The sequence below is a fragment of the Garra rufa genome, chromosome 14, assembly GCF_049309525.1.
Source record: "Garra rufa chromosome 14, GarRuf1.0, whole genome shotgun sequence".
Lineage (NCBI taxonomy): Eukaryota > Metazoa > Chordata > Actinopteri > Cypriniformes > Cyprinidae > Garra > Garra rufa.
In genome coordinates, this window is record NC_133374.1 from 10,230,202 (window position 1) to 10,247,973 (window position 17,772).

The 17,772-nt window shown below is 34.3% G+C and overlaps 1 protein-coding gene across 2 annotated transcripts in view; it reads left to right on the forward strand.

Annotated features, from left to right (window-relative positions):
* The window catches only part of st14 (ST14 transmembrane serine protease matriptase), a 57,946-nt gene that overhangs the window by 33,301 nt on the left and 6,873 nt on the right, over positions 1 to 17,772 (forward strand). For both annotated transcript variants that reach the window (XM_073817238.1, XM_073817239.1), the window contains exons 7-16: positions 1,208 to 1,436; positions 3,431 to 3,567; positions 3,715 to 3,818; positions 5,817 to 5,926; positions 7,670 to 7,800; positions 7,916 to 8,020; positions 9,125 to 9,232; positions 9,564 to 9,677; positions 11,570 to 11,689; positions 15,354 to 15,534. In XM_073817238.1, coding sequence (XP_073673339.1) covers positions 1,208 to 1,436; positions 3,431 to 3,567; positions 3,715 to 3,818; positions 5,817 to 5,926; positions 7,670 to 7,800; positions 7,916 to 8,020; positions 9,125 to 9,232; positions 9,564 to 9,677; positions 11,570 to 11,689; positions 15,354 to 15,534 — 1,339 coding nt within the window. The remainder of the gene's footprint in view (positions 1 to 1,207; positions 1,437 to 3,430; positions 3,568 to 3,714; positions 3,819 to 5,816; positions 5,927 to 7,669; positions 7,801 to 7,915; positions 8,021 to 9,124; positions 9,233 to 9,563; positions 9,678 to 11,569; positions 11,690 to 15,353; positions 15,535 to 17,772) is intronic.

The window sequence follows — 17,772 nt, forward strand, 5'->3', positions numbered from 1 at the left end:
ATATATATATATATATATATATATATATATATATATATATATATAATATATATAAAGAGTTAATTTGCAAAAACGGATAACTCCATTTTTAGCAATTTTCAAAAATCGTTTTTTTTGTTTTTTTTTTATGCATTCCAATTAATCTCAATCAAAGTGCAGTTGGATTATTTTGATATAAAGTATAAAAAAACATAATCAAACAATAAAAACATTATAACATCATAAAAAAGATGATTTTTGAAAATGTATGTATAAAAATGTTATGTATTTATTTTTTTATTTTTCTCTTTTGGTAAACCATTTCACACTGATATATGTCCCTGTAGGGAAGAAAATCTGGTTACAATTTTGGTTCATGCAGACTTTAAGGTGTTTAAGTGAACACTTACCTCTTGCTTCAACCACTTTGTGAGCGCTAAGGATCTTTAGTGCTTTTTATAATTGCTGCTCAGCATCAATATTCTAGGACTCACTGTGTTTTTCCAGATATTTCATATTGCAGCATATAGAAGTACATGGCTTTTTTAATACTAAAGGGTTAGCTCACTCAAAAATGACATTTCTGCCATTAATTATTCATCCGTATGTCGTTCCACACCCCTAAGACCTTCAATCATCCACAAATTAAGATATTTTTGATGAAATCCGAGAGTTTTCTGACCCTGCGTGGACGGCAATGTAACTACCACGTTCAAGGCCTAAAAAGGTACTAAAGCCATTGTTAAAATAGTCCATGTGACATAAGTAGTTTAACTGTAATGTTATGAAGCGGTAAGAATACTTTTTGTGTGCAAAGAAAACAGTAATAACAATTTTATTCAACAATTTCAGTCCTTATTACCTTTCTGGGGCTTGAACGTGGTAGTTGCGTTGTTGTCTATGCGAGATCAGAAAGCTCTCGGATTTCATCAAAAATATCTTAATTTGTGTTCTGAAGATGCAAGGTCTGATGGGTTTGGAATGGCATAAGGGTGAGTAATTAATGACAGAATTTTATTTTTTGGGTGAGCTATCCCCTTAAAAAAAACAAATCAATTTCTATCAAAACCAATGCATTGTGGGATCTACATCTTATGTACAATACTCATTTATGCAATTACAAGTACTCAAGCACACATCTGATGTATCTGTTGAGTACTTGAGCTAGTTTGAATGCTAATATTAGAATGCAACATGATCAGATCTTTCTGCCTCTTTCTGTTATCAGAGAAATGCTTTTACAGTCTCACGGCTGGAACCACCAACAAAGAATTTACATCTCCTGGCTACCCTAGGAGTTATCCAACTAACTCCCGATGCCAGTGGCAAATCCGTGCTCCTAAAGGCTATGCAATCATTGTCAAGTTCAGGGCCTTCCAAATAGAGGATGACTGTGCCAATGACTATGTGGCCATCTATGACTCGCTCAGCCCTGACAGCACGTATGCTATCACAAAGTGAGTACATGCCACTTTCACACCTTAGGTTTAACGTCATGTCATTAAGGTTTTACCATAACATGCAGTAAAGTTTAAAGGAATATGCTTAGTTAAAAATATAATCCTTTTTTCCTCTTTATTTAGCAATATAAAGCATTTTTTTTTCCTTTCATGTGCTGTAATCTCTGCGTACTACCAATCTTTTATGCTTACCAAGGCTGCATTTATTTGATCAAATACAGTAAAAACAGTAATATTGTGAAATATTATTATCATTTAACATAACTGCTTTCTATTTTCATATATTATAAAATGTAATTTATTCCTCTGATGCAAAGCTGAATTTTCAGCATCATTACTGCAGTCTTCAGTGTCACATGATCCTTTAGAAGTCATTCTAATATGCAGATTTGCTGCTCAAGAAATATTTCTTAATATGGAAATGGTTATGCTCATCATTTTTCTTGGTTTCTTTATTGAAGAGAGTTCAAAATAACAGTATTTATTTGAAATATAAATCTTTTGTAACCAAATAAAGTCTGTACTGTTTTTTTTATCCATTTTAAAGGAGTAGTTCACTTTCAGAACAAAAATTTACAGATAATGTACTCACCCTCTTGTCATCCGAGATGTTCATGTCTTTCTTTCTTCAGTCGTATGGAAATTGTTTTTTGAGGAAAACATTTCAGGCTTTCTCTCAATATAATGGACTTCTATGGTGCCCCTGAGTTTGAACTTCCATATGCTGTTTAAATAGCTTTTAAACTATCACAGCCAAGGAAAGAAGGGTCTTATCTAGCAAAACGATCGGTTATTTTCTAAAAAAAAAAAAAAATAATTACAATTTATATACTTTTTAACCTCAAATGCTCATCTTGTCTAGCTCTGTGTACTCTGTGTAGAGATTAAAAAGTATATAAATTGTAAAAGTTTTTAGAAAATAACTGATCGTTTCACTAGATAAGACCCTTCTTCCTCAGCTGGGATCATTTAGAGCCCTTTGAAGCTGCATTTAAACTGCATTTTTGGAAGTTCAAACTCGGGGGCACCATAGAAGTCCATTATATTGAGAGAAAGCCTGAAATGTTTTCCTCAAAAAACATATTTTTTTATGACTGAAGAAAGAAAGACATGAACATCTTGGATGACAAGGGGGTGAGTACATTATCTGTAAATTTTTGTTCTGAAAGTGAACTACTCCTTTAATACAACCTTGCTCAATTTCTTTAAAAAAATAAAAAGACCAGCACTTTATACGATATATGCAGTGTCCTTTGCAATGCAGCTCTACCTTCTAAACTTCAAGGACGAAGCTCTCTCAACGGCACTGGTTACACGACTTTTCAATTCAATTTAATTTTTCACGGTTGGCCTCAGGCTTCTTCCTGAAGATTGGCTTGTTAAGACCCCTCTCTAGCACCTCTCCGATACATGCTTAGCTTTAGTCACCTTATCACTGGGTGATGACAGACTTTAGTAAAGGAGCACTTGTTTTTCTTTTAGTTTCTTGATTTATTTATGCTATGTAACAAATCACCTGAAGTGTATAGGTCGCAAACTGTATCTTGAAGGTGGGCTCTGAACATAATTTTCACACCACCACTCAGCCGCTGCCCAGTTTCCAAGGTGACACAGAGTTTCTCTGCATCACAGCCATGCAGTTCTTAATAATGTTGTTACGCCCCAGGTATCTCTCTCTCTCTTTCTCTCTCTCTTTCTGTCGTGAGGCTTCTTAACTCGATTTACCCATTTGACTTTGCTTGTCATGTAGTTTCACACTGCCAGTCAAAGTTTGGACATTCTTGACTGAATTCATGATCTTAAAGAGTCCCAAAAATATCCCATGTCTTTTAGGTTGTAGGTCATCTACAGGCTTATGTACTTCTAAACATTGACCAAATGCACTTGCAGCAGATAGACACAATTATATCGCCTTTCTCTTTAGAAACAAACAGCAAAAAAATCAATATCAGATGCTACATTTCTAACACTCTTGCATCTTTCCATTGCAGACAGTGTGGACTTCGACCTCCTACAAATCCTCTTGAGGTAGTTTCTTCTGGTAACATCATGCTCGTCAACCTAATCACAGATAATGTCCAGAGACCAGGATTCAGAGCGGATTACATGGCTATTCCCACTATTCCTGGTAAGTACTTTATGAAGTCATCATCCATTTTGTCTTTGTAGACACTTTCAGTATACTTTAAAACTTGAAAAAATGAATGTTGAATGTCTCTAGAAAGTGTTCCATGTCTATTTTCCATTCATTTCCCTTCTCCATGTTAATTTCTAGCTGGGAGCTGTGGAGGACCTCTGACTGCTCCCACAGGAAACTTCACCTCTCCTCACTTTCCTAGTTTCTATCCTCCTTTGGTGGACTGCAGCTGGAACATCAACGTAAGCCTCGCATGACAGTTGTACTTTTCTTTATTTACCAACAGAGAGAAATCATGTTTTGAAATGAAAGGAATATTTCAGCATTTCTTCATTTGTTGCAATACTGCTCTTCATTTTTTTAAATATCTTACTACTTTTTTATTATTTTCTTTGATCGTTGAAACACAAAAGCAGATGTAAGGCAGAATGTAATCTGTAAATGAATACTTTTTTTTTCAGTAAGGCTGCATAAAATGAATCAAAAGTGAGAGAAGATCTATTTCATATTAATGCTGTGCTTTTGAATTTTCTGTGAATCAAAGAACCCTGGAAAAATGTATTACCAATTGATTTCTGAAGGACCGTGCGACACTGAAGACTGGAGTAATAATGCTGAAAAAAAGCTTTGCATCACAGGAATGAATTACATTTGAACATATATTGAAATAGAAAACAGTTTCTTTAAATTGTAATAATATTTCACAGTGTTAATCAACTATCAAATAAATGAAGCCTTGCTGAGCAGAAGAGAGTTCTTTTAAAAACATTTAACAAATCTGACGGACTCCAAAGTTTGGAACAGTACTGTATTTTAAGTAAATGTGTGGCTTTTTGGCTAATAATCATTAAAATTTTAGTTGCATATCTTCAGAAGCCTTGCAATATAGTGTTTAAAGGAGAAGTTCACTTCCAGAATAAACATTTCCTGATAATTTACTGACCCCCATGTCAGAACTTCATTGGTGGCCAATGGTTTGAAGCTCCAAAATGCAGCTTCAAAGGGCTCTACACAATCCCAGCCGAAGAATTAGGGACTTATCTAGCAAAACGATCACTTATTTTCTGAAAGTTTGACTTTCTCTGCATGTTTGCTTGGTAAACACTGGGTCAGTTCCTCTGCCTACGTCATGTGTGACCAAGGGGCAACCTCCCGCTCTCTCTATTGAAACCAACACGGAAGTGACTTAAACTGCAATTCATTGACTGGCCGCTAGAGACTGGCTGCAGAAGGGAGTCAGTCCCATTGACTCCCCATGTTAAAATGCCCAACTTTACAGCAGAAAAAAGTATGTTTACAGCCTGGTTCAAAAAATGGTTTTGGTCTATATAGCTAGTTTTGCCCTTCATGTCAACTGTGAGGGGGGTGAATTTTTTTTATAACCCATCCGTTTAAGTTATATTAAGCCTTAAAGTTCTGCATAATTAAGGGCGTGGTCACTTGAGTGACAGGGGGATTGCAGCTGCTGTCACCACTGGCGCGCTAGGCGGGCGTGGTTTCAGCAACCAGCTCCACCCACGTCCCGCCTTTTTGCCCATTTTTGATTATCCGGGAGTGACATGCGGTGACGCGATTCCAAGATGGCAACGGCCGACTCCCGCCCACTATAGGCTTCAAAATAGCGCTTCAGAATCCTACGGGTGACGTCACGGATACTACGTCCATATTTTATACAGTCTATGTGTGTGACCTTTCCAACATGATTACATAATGTATGAGGTTGGGCTGGTGCAAGATGAGCGTTTGTGGTTAAAAAGTATATATATATAATTTAAGAAATTAACCAATCGTTTCACTAGATAAGACCCTTAATCCTCATCTGGAATCGTGTTAGAGCCCTTTAAAGCTACATTGAGACTTTAATTTGGACCTTCAACCCGTTGCCCACCATTGAAGTCCACTTTATTGAGAATGTTTTTCTCAGAAAAATTTCTTTGCAATTGAAGAAAAGAAAGACCTCTTGGATGACATTGGGGTGAGTAAATTATCAGGAAATTTTTATTCTGGAAGTGAACTTCTTTTAAGTGTATACTATTTTTAAGTAGTGCAGCTCACAAAAGAAGGAAACTAATATGGGATCTGAACAATATGGTTGTGAGCCAATGAAGAAAACCTTTTCATATTTGAAAGAGCTGCTACTCTTGAGTAGCAAAGTGTTTCGATTCTATTCTTAGGCTGTTTTATTATTGGGTTATGCCTTTTTGAAAATACCCCTGAACACGATCATGTGGATTCTGCAGGTTCCTGCTGGCAGAAGAATAAAGATAGAGTTCAATATGTTCCGTGTGAAAGAGCCGGGGGTGGACACCATCAGCTGTCACAAAGACTACATAGAGGTGCTAGGTAAAAAGTAAGTTCTATCATCTGTCCTGCCATGCCAGCCAGAAAGATTTCTCCCATCGTTGCTTGTCAGTTTCCTGACAATCTATGAGCTAAAATGGCAAAAAGCCCAACAAATAGATTTTTTTGTTAATTTAACTGAAAACCATCTGGAGTAGTCTGTTGCCAATTCATTTTTGTGTAGTTTAGTTGTTGTTGTTAGCTTTCTTAGCCTTTTTTGTAATTAAAGGGTTAGGTCACCCAAAAAAAAACACAATTTGCTCATTATTTACTCACCCTCCAAGCATCCTAGGTTTATATGACTACCTTCTTTCAGACGAATCCAATCGCTTTAGAATTGCATGGGCTGATGTTTCTCCTCTTTAGTCCAAAACAAGTCCAATAAAGTAAATCAATCCGTAATAAAAAGTGCCTCACACGGCTCCAGGTGGTGAATAAAGGCCTCCTGTAGCGAATCGATGTGTTTTTATAAGAAAAATATCCATATTTAAAATGTAATAATCACTTTAATCTAGTCTGCGCCAACTGGTCCTACACGTAAGCAGCTCCGGATGGATTGCAGCAGTCACGAATTAGAAGTCCAAAACGAGGATTTGTAAAGAAAAGTGTTGGAGGATTTCGATATAACCAAGAGGGGACTGGGTTTCCTTTGCTAAAGTCAATAAACTTCGCTTCCTTTGCTTCTGTAAACAAATTATGGTTTTCACAGGACTCACAGGCGCATACGCAATGCTTATGTCCGACATTTTCCATCCCGGAGCTGCATCTGTGTATAAACAGTTGGCACAAGCTAGAGTAAAGTGATTATTATGATTTAACCCTTAAATGCATGAATGTTTCGCCAATCATTATTACATATTCGGGTCTTTAGCGAACCCGGCCTATATATCCGGCACGGATGGATCTCTGACTTCTGCAATAGCAAAAAAACTCTTGATATTTTAAAAACAATTACAGAATAATAAAATAAAGCATATTTCGCTACCTTTTGAAACTTAGAAGGGTTCAATTTGAGCAGATTTTAGGATCGGCGTCATCCTCAAAACACATTTCCACAGTACATTCAGAATCTGGCTGATATTTGTGATCTCAACTATATTCTCAAAGCTATCCTTTTCATTGACTTCAAAGGTAATATTTTGATCGCTGGCAGTTTTTGCTAATGATATTCTGTTGTTTTATGTCTGCGATAGTTATGAGTGAAACATCATGTCATTATTGTCTGTTAAATAGTGAATTGCAAGCATTTAGTCATCAGATTTTTACATATTTTTGCGCACAAAAAATATACTTGCACTATTTCACACTCTTGTTATATTGTTTGTAAAGAATAGATAGAGTAATACTAAGAAAGTTGATGTCAAACTTGGAAAAGGGTAGTGAATGATATCCCGGATCGCTAAAAACCTGAGGTATGGATTTAGGAGTTCAATATGGATATTTTTTTCTTACAAAAATGCATCGATATCGCTACAGGAGGCCTTTGTTCACCTCATATAGCTATGTGAGGCAGTTTTTATTATGAAGTATGCACTTTATTGGACTTGTTTTTGACTGCTGAAGAGAAACACCCACCCATTGGCGTGATAGAAGTTACGAGTGCCAGGATAATTTTTTTTCTATAACTCAGATTGCATTTGTCTGAAAGAAGGACGTCATACACGCATAGAATGCCTGGAGGATGAGTAAATAATGGGCTAATTTTCATGTTTGGGTGAACTATCCCTTTAACAGTTCTTGTTCCTTTTTAAAGGTACTGTGGGGAGAGACGTAGACTTGTTATCCCTAGCACCACCAATTCCTTGGAAGTGAAGTTCCATTCAGATGAATCCTACACTGATAAGGGATTCAGGATCACTTACATGGCCTTTGACCCTGTAAACCGTACGCAAGACCAGAGTTTCACTATTGACTTTTGAGAGAATATGATCTTTTACTTCTCGTTTGTGTTGAGTCCTGGCTGTCTTCCTGTTTTTACCCTCATGCATTTCATCTCCAGCTTGCCCCGGTCAGTTTGCGTGCACCTCAGGCTTCTGCATCAAAAAAGAGCAACGCTGTGACGGGTGGAATGACTGCGAAGACATGAGTGATGAGAAAAACTGCCGTAAGTCTCGTCCCTGTCAGGATTTTGTCAAATTTAATTTAAACCTTTGAATTGAATTAGCCCTGTCCAACAGGACCCTGATGCGGAGTGACAGGAAGATGAATTTACAGAATTGCAATTCAAACACAGTTGAGGGGTTCGTAAAATTCACTCAAAATGAATATAAATTTTGAGTGAATTAAATATGGGATCAGTAAGATATTTTTTTTTTTTTTTTTTTTTTTTTTTAAGGAAGTCTCTTATGCTTATTAAAGTTAAAATTTTTTATATATTATATTATATTATATTTTTCTCGAACCTGTGATACTTTTTTAGGATTCTTTAAATGAAAAGTAAAAAAAAAAACATTTATTAAAAATAGAAATTCTAACAATATAAGTCGTTACTTTCACTTTTTTATCAATTTAACACATCCTTGCTGAATAAAAATATACATTTCTTTTAAACAAATAAAGAAAGAAAAACATGACTGACCCCCAACTTTGAACAGTAGAGTATATTGTTAGAAAATATTTCTATTTTTTAATCAATGCTGTTCTTTCTAATGTTTTATTTATCAAAAATAAATAAATAAGCAACTGTTTCCAACATTGATAATAAATTAGCATATTAGAATGATTTCTGAAGGGTCATCTTATACTTAAGACAGGAATAATGATGCAAAAAATTTAGCTTTGCATCACAAGAATAAATTCTATTCGGTTCAATTCTATAAAGTTCATTCAAATAGAAAACCGCTATTTTAAATTGCAATATTTCAAAATATTACTCCTTTTCTGTATTTTTAATCAAATAAATCCAGCCTTCTTGAGCAGAAAAGATGACTTCTGTTAAACTATGGTTTCTGGAAATAGTTAACATGTTATATGAAAGCATGCTTATGGTTAATTCAAAAGCAAATGTAAATTTTACTTCCTCAACTTCAGATTTGAATGGTAATTTTGCTTCCTGTCTGCTACCTAACAAATAGCCAGTGAACGTGCTTGGAAATTTGTATTTGAAATATCTTTTGATTAATGTGTTTACAGAGTACTAATATCTGACAAATTTAGACATAAAATTTGTGTTGACACATTATTCACTTGAATATGTTTTGTATTTCAGGCTGTGATGACGAACAGTTCACGTGCAATAATGGTCTGTGTAGGCCTCAGTTCTTTGTGTGTGACAGAGTGAACGACTGTGGTGACAATAGTGATGAGGAACATTGTGGTGAGTTTCTCCTATTGTGTTTTAATCATATTTATTTATATGAGCATTTAGCTTTCAGGAAGTTAATTCAAATGAAACGCAATACATTTAATGACACACAAAGTCCTAGCAGAAAAAGCATTGGCATGTGTTTTATCTCCAAAATGTGGGACTTCAGTGAAGACACATGACCAGCTGTTTCCTAGATTTCAAATAAACACTAACCTAAAATGAACTGTGGAGAAATTCAACATATTTAAGACTTGCTTCATTGTGGCATATGACAAAAAGCTCCTTTCATTTTTGCCCTTCAAGAATACTTGACAATGTTTCATTTTGTTGTTCCTCCTAGATTGTGGCAGAGCTGAGGGAAGGTGTGGGGATGGTGCCTGCATTCCACAAGAATTTATATGCGATGGGAAAAATGACTGTGCTGATGGCAGTGATGAGGTCTCCTGTGTAGCATGTGAGTGGATTTAACTTTTGACTTCCTGACCACACATCTGGTTTTCCATAGAGCTTGTTACCAGGTTAATCTTGTTTGTTTTGTAAGCTTTTTTTGCATTGAATACACCCATTAACAAAAGAGAAAGACTTTTGTCATGGCATCATAAGTCACTTGAAAGCTAAATTAAGTTAAATTAAATGAAATTAAATAAACTAAATGAAAATAAAATATATTAATTAAGTTGAATTACAATTTGCAATAAAATGAAATTTAAATATAGAATTAAATTTTTTTAATTCAATTTATTTTTTATATTTTAAATTAAATTAAATTGACTTAAAATAGAAAAAATAGAAAAATTTAAAATAAAAAAATTAAATTAAATTAAACAATTAAATTAAAATACAAAATAAATGAAAATATAAAAATAGAATTAAATGAAAATATTAAATGAAATTGAAATTTAATTAAAATTTAAAATAAATTAAATAGAAAATAAAAAATAGAAAATAATAAAATTAAATGAATTTGAATTAAAATTAAATAAAAATGTAAAATAAATTGTTCAATTAAATTATAAAATAAAATTCAAATATAAGTGTAATTAAATGATATTAAAATTAAATGAAATTAAAATATTAAATTGTTAAATTAAATTAAAATGTAAAATTAAACTAAATTAAGATATAAAATTAAAAAATAAATTAAATTATAAAATAAAATATAAATATAAAATTTAATTTAATAAAATAAATAAGACTAACGTTCAAAATTAAATTAAACAAATTAAATAAAAATAAAATTGTATGAAATTACATTGATTTAAAATATAAAATATGTTTTTTAATTAAATTAAAATATAAAATAAAATTAAACTAAATAAAATGAAAGTATATAAATCAAATGACAAAATTAAATCAAATCAAAATATAACATTAAATTAAACAAAAATATAACTGAAAATTAAATTAAAATATATAAAATAAAGATGAATCTAATAATTCTAACATATATGTAAAACATTTTGATGAATCGAAATTTGATTGAATTCTTTATTTATATATCAGTGGAGAATGTGCAAACTTGTTAAATAAAATCATTGTTACAAAAAAAAAAAAAAAGGTGGGAAAAAAAGAATGGTCTTAATAGACTTATTTTTTGTCCAAAACATAATATCCCTTTTTACTTTGAGGTAAACAAGGGTTTTGAGGTATAAGCAGGTCCTGAGTAATTCACAAAATCATAAAATATTAAACACATTATAGTGCTTTCTATTGTTGGGCTGGATGTTCATTTGTAATGAGATTTTGAGACTACCCTACATACCTGTAGTTTAGAGTCTCTAATGTCAACAAAGTTACATTAGGTAAAAATATTTAGAGGTGAAATATTTTCGAGATTTCAGATGTAAGCGGATGTTTTAAATGTTAATTCATTCAGACAGCTGTATTTGATACTTGATCATTTTGTATAAACATTTTCTGCTGTGAAGTGTTTCTTCACTTCGCAAATGTTAAACTGACAAACATTAATTTCTTTCACTGGATATTGAGTATTAATTAGCCCGATAATTAACCTGCTTTTAATATGCAAAATAGACACTTGTGAGCAATAGCTTCAACACTTGAGCTGAAATGCTGGTGAAACCACACATTTTCGCTTCATTCTACTATGTACCATTTACTTTAACGCCCACTCTTTCCATCTCAAAGTTGTTCATTGTTTTTGTGTCCTTCAGCAGCGATAAGTGACCTATGATCCCACAATCAATATGCCTGATCAATACGCTGGCTCTAGTATTGCCATGAACGAGGCATAGTTCTTTGGTGATGAAAAGAAGCTGTGCTTTATGTTTTATTCCCCTTGTTTACTTCAAGTTTTACTTTCTCCATACTCTCTTCTTCTCTTAGCGGCTGGTGTCTGCAATGATTTCTCCTTCAAGTGTAAAAACAAGCAGTGTGTAAACAAAGTGAACGCAGAGTGCGATCGCGAAAACGACTGCTCAGATGGTTCGGATGAACAGGGATGTGGTAAGTCACGTTTTTGTGTATTTTTTGCTTTTTTGCAGTCTGTTGCATAGTAACTGGCCGGAAGGAACATTTTTGATTAAATTGCACATGTGCTGGTATTCAGAACAACAGCACTGTTGCTCATGTGATATTGCCTAAATGTATAATTCAACTGTAGTGCTCAGTTGGGTATTTTAGTTGTTTTATAATGATCTCAGATGTAGTTTATGTAATCGTAATTAGGAGTTAGAAGGATCTTTTATTATATTCCATTTTGCTGTTTGGAGTCTTTTATTTTCCACTCCAGTGTTGCATAATGTGAAGCTGCACTGATTCCAGATTTATCATTTATTTGTTATGAATGTACTTCAGATGAAGTACTTTTGTAAAGTATTTAATTTACTGGATTATTCATTGAATAAAAAGGCTTTGCCAGTTAATTTATAAATCACTATTAAAGGATAACTATTGCCAAAATGCAACCTGGGCTGTTTTTTTTTTTTTTTTTTTTTTTTTTTTTTTTTTACTGTAAACGAGACAAACATATATCTAAAAGAATAATTACGACAAACGAGCCGTTTTTGAGATTGACCGTGATTTAGTTTTGTGGTCAATGGTCGGTGAATGGGAATACTAGGGGCCTAAATTTGAGCGCATCAAAATCAATATTTTTACAACACTAAGAAGGCTCGACACACCATGAAACTTTGCTTGAAGTATCGCCTGGGTCTCTACTTTCTGTTTGTGTACACAGAGTTTACTAAAAAGAAAGTTTTTGAACAACTCACTTACACTGTTTGAGTTTCCGCTCGCGGCCGTCTTGCCAGTCAAGAGGTGTCGATCTCCGAATGCGAGGATGGATAGCTCCTAAAGCATATTTCCATATAAATGCACAGCTAATTCGTTGTTTTGTCTCAAGTGAAAAACAATATTAAACTTCTAGTTGTAAAAAGAGCCTCATATAAGCCTAATATTTCGTCCTATGGAGTCCATTTTTCCTGCGAGCGGAAACTCAAACAGTGAAAGTGAGTTGTTCAAAACCTTTCTTTTTAGTAAACTCTGTGTACACAAACAATGTTCTCAATGCTGGAGTTCATGTGTAGAGACCCAGGCGATACTTGGAGCAAAGTTTCATGGTGTGTCGAGCCTTCTTAGTGTTGTAAAAATATCGATTTTGATGCGCTCAAATGTATGCCCCTAGTATTCCCATTCACCGGCCACTGAAAACAAAACAAAATCACGGTCAATCTCAAAAACGGCTCGTTTGTCGTAATTATGCTTTTAGATATATGTTTGTCTCGTTTACAGTAAAAAACAAACAAAAAAAAAACAGCCCAGGTTGCATTTTGGCAATAGTTATCCTTTAATAGACATATAAATAAACAACTGTTGGCTGTAGTTTCCAGCAAAAATAACTATATTGTAATTAGGGATGCACAAATATTTTCTATTTCTAATAATCGATATTAGAAAATATTGGGTATTTAAACAGTGCCTTGCCAAATTATTCATGTTTTATGTTGCAGCCTTATGTTAAACTGCTTTAAATTACTTTTTCCACATCAAACTACACTCCATACACCATTATGACAAGGCCAAAAACAGAATTGTCACAACTTTGTAAATATATCACAAATAAAAAAACTGAAATAAGTACATTGCATAAGTATTCATACCCTTAACTATTTAGCTGAAGCACTTTTACAGCCTCATGTCTTTTTGGGTATGACGTGATACATTTTGCGCATCATCATTTGGCAATTATCTGCCATTCTTCTCCACACCACTTCACCTCTCAAGCTTTGTCTGCTTGGATGGGGGCAGACACACATTTTCAGGTTTTTCCAGAAATGTTTAATTGGGTTCAAGTCCAGGCTCTGGTTGGACCACTCAAGGACATTCACAGTGTTGTCTATAAGCCACTCTTCACTCTCCAAGTCAAAGGTTCTGAATGCTCTGGACTGGGTTTTCATTTAGACTATCTCAATATTTTGGTGCATTGAGCTTTTCTTCTACCCTGATGACTATCTCAGTCCCTGCTGCTGAAAAACAGCCCCACAGCATGAGGTTGCTACCAGCACACTTTATTTTTGGGATGTACTCTTCAGGTGATAAGCAGTGCCTGGTTTCCTTCAAACATGATGCTTAGAATTGAGGTTCATCAGACCAGAGAATCTTGTTTCTCACAACCCGAGGGTCCTTCAGGTGATTTTTGCAAATTCCAAGTGTGTTAATGTGTCTTCACTGAGGAGAGGGCTTACCACATTTTCATAAAGCCTAGATTGGTGAAATTGCAGTGATGTTTGTCCTTCTCTAGGTTTCTCCCATCTCTACATATGATCATTGAGCTCAACTAGAGTGACCATCAGGGTTCTTGGTCACCACTCTAACCAAAGCCCTTCTCCATTAATTGCTCCTTTTGGCCAAGAGGCCAACTTTTAAACTTCTTCCATTAAGGGTAACTGAGACGGATGCTTCTGTGAACCTTTTTTCTGAACTCTTCCCCAGATGTGTGGCTTGCAATGCAATCCTGTTTCTGAGCTCTACAGGATGTTTTTTTTTTTTCTTAGGGCTTGTTTTTTGCTCTAATATGCATTTTCAGCTGTTAGACCTTTTGATTAAGATCTTTCCAGATCTTTCCAATTCAATTATATTTGCCACAGGTTAACTCCACCCAAAGTGTAGTACCATCTACAAGCGATATGAATGCTCCTGAGCTAAATGTCAACTGTTCCAGATAAGGGTATGAATACTTATGCAATAGAATCATTTCAGTTTTTTATTTTCAATACATTTGCAAAGATGTTAAAAACCTGGTTTTTGCTTTGCCATTACGGCGTATGGAGTGTAGATTGATGTGGGGAAAAAATAATTTAAAGCAGTTTAACAGAAGAAAACACGAATACTTTCAGAAGGCACTGTATTAAGATACAGATCAACATCTTATAGTAATTTAAAGGCATAGCGATTATGCCAAAGATTTATCCCTGTCTTAAAGAGAGATTTTCACTTTAAAATGTGCAAATGGGCTGTTTTTTTTTTTTTAGTAATTTAAAGGAACATCAATTGGACAATAGCAAAAAAAAATACTTTAATTCTAAAGTAGTATAAATTTATACTATGTTGCATAATTAGAATTATATATAGCAAATACCGCACACTTCTAGTGTCTTTATTGTATAATCATTTGAAGATAATGAGCTTCCCAGTGTGTTTTCACAAGCTTTTGGTGTTTCAGTGAATTTAAAAACAATTGTAATTTCCCGAAGTTGCTGCATCATCAACAACGTGGTAATTAGTGTAAAAAATTTATATTAGAGCTCGAAGCCATTATGCTTTTTTTATGAAACCTTACATGACATTACTCTTCTTTTATAGGCCTCGGGGTTGCTAGTTTCTTTTTCCTTCCTCATTGCGTTTTTATCAGCCAGCTCGGTTCATTCCTCCATATATCTGCCTTGTTATGATTCCGCTCGAGTCCCGCTAAAGGCCGACGGTCCTGTGAGTCAGAGCAGATGTTACGAGAAACTTGCCGTCTTTCAGTGCAAACAGTTTTGCAGTTAGCTCTGTGATCTTATCCCTAGTGGTCTTGTTCAAGACCCCCATCACCTCTCATCTCAGCATCTCTTCCGTTTGTCTTCCTTGAAATCTTTGTGTTTGAACCATTTCTGCAATTTGGTTTCAGACTGTGGAGTCCGGCCATTCAAGCACAACCGTATTGTGGGTGGGCAGAACGCAGATGTGGGTGAATGGCCGTGGCAGGTCAGTTTACATTTCAAGACCAGCGGACACGTTTGCGGCGCCTCAATCATCTCCAACAAATGGCTGCTGTCCGCTGCCCACTGCTTCATCCAGCCTGATTCAGCGTGAGTCAGTTTATTGCATCTCTGTGTGGCTGCTTTTATTTTTCTCTGTTTAATTTAGCTGTAGCTGATGATCATTTATCACAGGCTTAAATTAGACAATTACTAAGTAGCTTTCTCCATTCGCTTTGTGCTCAAACAACCTCCAACATCAGCGCTCCCTGTTAGATCAAAGCTTGGGCTTGTGTTTATTTTCACTGGCCAGCAGGTGGAGCACAAGACATGCAATAAAATCATACTTTACCTTGATGAATTATTCCAACTTGTTTCAGAGACTGAAACACAAAAGCTGAATTGAAAGATAATTCACTCTCCTGAGCTATGGTTTCAGCATGAAATCAAAATCGACCCCATTTACTTTCTTAATAAACGTTTCTGGTCTTATTGTGAATGATACATTGGTGCACGAATGTTTGTGTTTTTAATCTTTCATCAAAATGTAATAAGTTGTTCCACCTCTGAAATGACTTTGCAATTGGCTGAAATCACCAAGCCCTCTTATTTTTCAGTCCCTCTTCATATAGATGTCCTATAAAGACAGTTTTTCGCAGTTTTCTCCATTGAATCTTCTGATTATCTGTCAAATTAGAGCTTTTGAAACAACTAACCCTCAAATCAACTTCCAACAGCTTTAAATGCTACATTTTATGTGACCCTGGACCACAAAACCAGTCATAAGAGTCAATTTTTTGAAATTGAGATTTATACATTTGAAAGCTGAATGAATAAGCTTTCCTTGTTTGGATGAGACAATATTTGGCTGAGATGCAACTATTTGAAAATCTGGAATCTGAGGGTGCAAAATTCCATAAAATCAAAATATTGAGAAAATCGCCCTTAAAGTTGTCCAAATGAAGTTCTTAGCAATGCATATTACTAATCAAAAATTAAGTTTTGATATATTTACAATAGGAAATTCACAAAATATCTTCATGGAACATGATCTTTAATGATCATAAAAGAAAAATCGATAATTTTGACCCATACAGTGTATTTGTGGTTATTGCTACAAATATACCCGTGCTACTTAAGACTGGTTTTGTAGTCCAGGGTCACATATAATTATCAGATTATTTGTACAACCTTTTGTTCATAACATCATTTGAAGGTGATAAGCTTCCCATTGAGTTTTACAAGGTTTTTTTTTTTATGTCTGAGTGAATTTGAAACATTTCTAACTCGTTCACATTTCCTCAGATTTCCTGTCCAAATAAAGATTTAAAATGTATTTGAATGCCATTTCATATTGACCTTTTAAAAGAACTAACCTCTAAAACAACAATGTGTACATTGTCTCTCCCAACAGCCTCAAATTAGATATTATATAAGGAAAATACAATTATCAGATTATTGGTATACTATTTTGGCAATAACACCCACCTCTAGTGTCTTTATTGTATATTCATTTGAAGATAATAAGCTCCTCAGTTTTCTGCATCATCACCAATGTGATAGTTCACATTCCCTCAGATTTTCTGTCGAATTACACGTTTTTAATGGTTTTGAGTGCCATTTCCTGTTGACCTTTTTAAAACATTTGATTTTAAAGGATTAGTTCCCTCCAGAATTAAAATTTCCTGATACAACACAGCCAAGATGTCCATGTCTTTCTTTCATTAGTTAAAAAGAAATTAAGGTTTTTGAGGAAAACGGTAGGATTTTTTTTTTCATATAGTTCAATGGGAGCCAAAGGGTGGGAGGTCCAACTTGTAGTTTCAATGCAGCTTCAAAGGGTTCTACACAATCCAAGCCAAGGAATTAACGGTTTTACGTAGCGAAACGGTCAGTCATTTTCTAAAAAAAGTCCAAATGTATATACTTTTTAACCACAAATGCACCACTTGCACTAGCTCTGCGTCCACAACTATGTGATGTAGGCAGAAGATTGAACAACGATAAAAATGAGATTTAGATGGAGTAATTTAGACCGTCAACCTGCTGATCCGCATTAAAGACTACTATATGGGGGAAAATCCTGGAATATCCTTATTTTCTTTTTGACTGAAGAAAGAATAATCATATTTAAAATGTATTTGAATGCCATTTCATATTGACCAACAATGTGATGAGTTCACATTTCCTCAAATTTGTATATTGTTTATAATGGTGTGCTATTTCATGTTAACATTTTAAAACATTTGATTTTAAACGATAAGTTTACTTTCGAATCAAAATTTCCTGATAATTTACTCGCCCCTTTGTCAGACAAGATTTTCATGTCTTACTTTCTTCAGTTAAAAA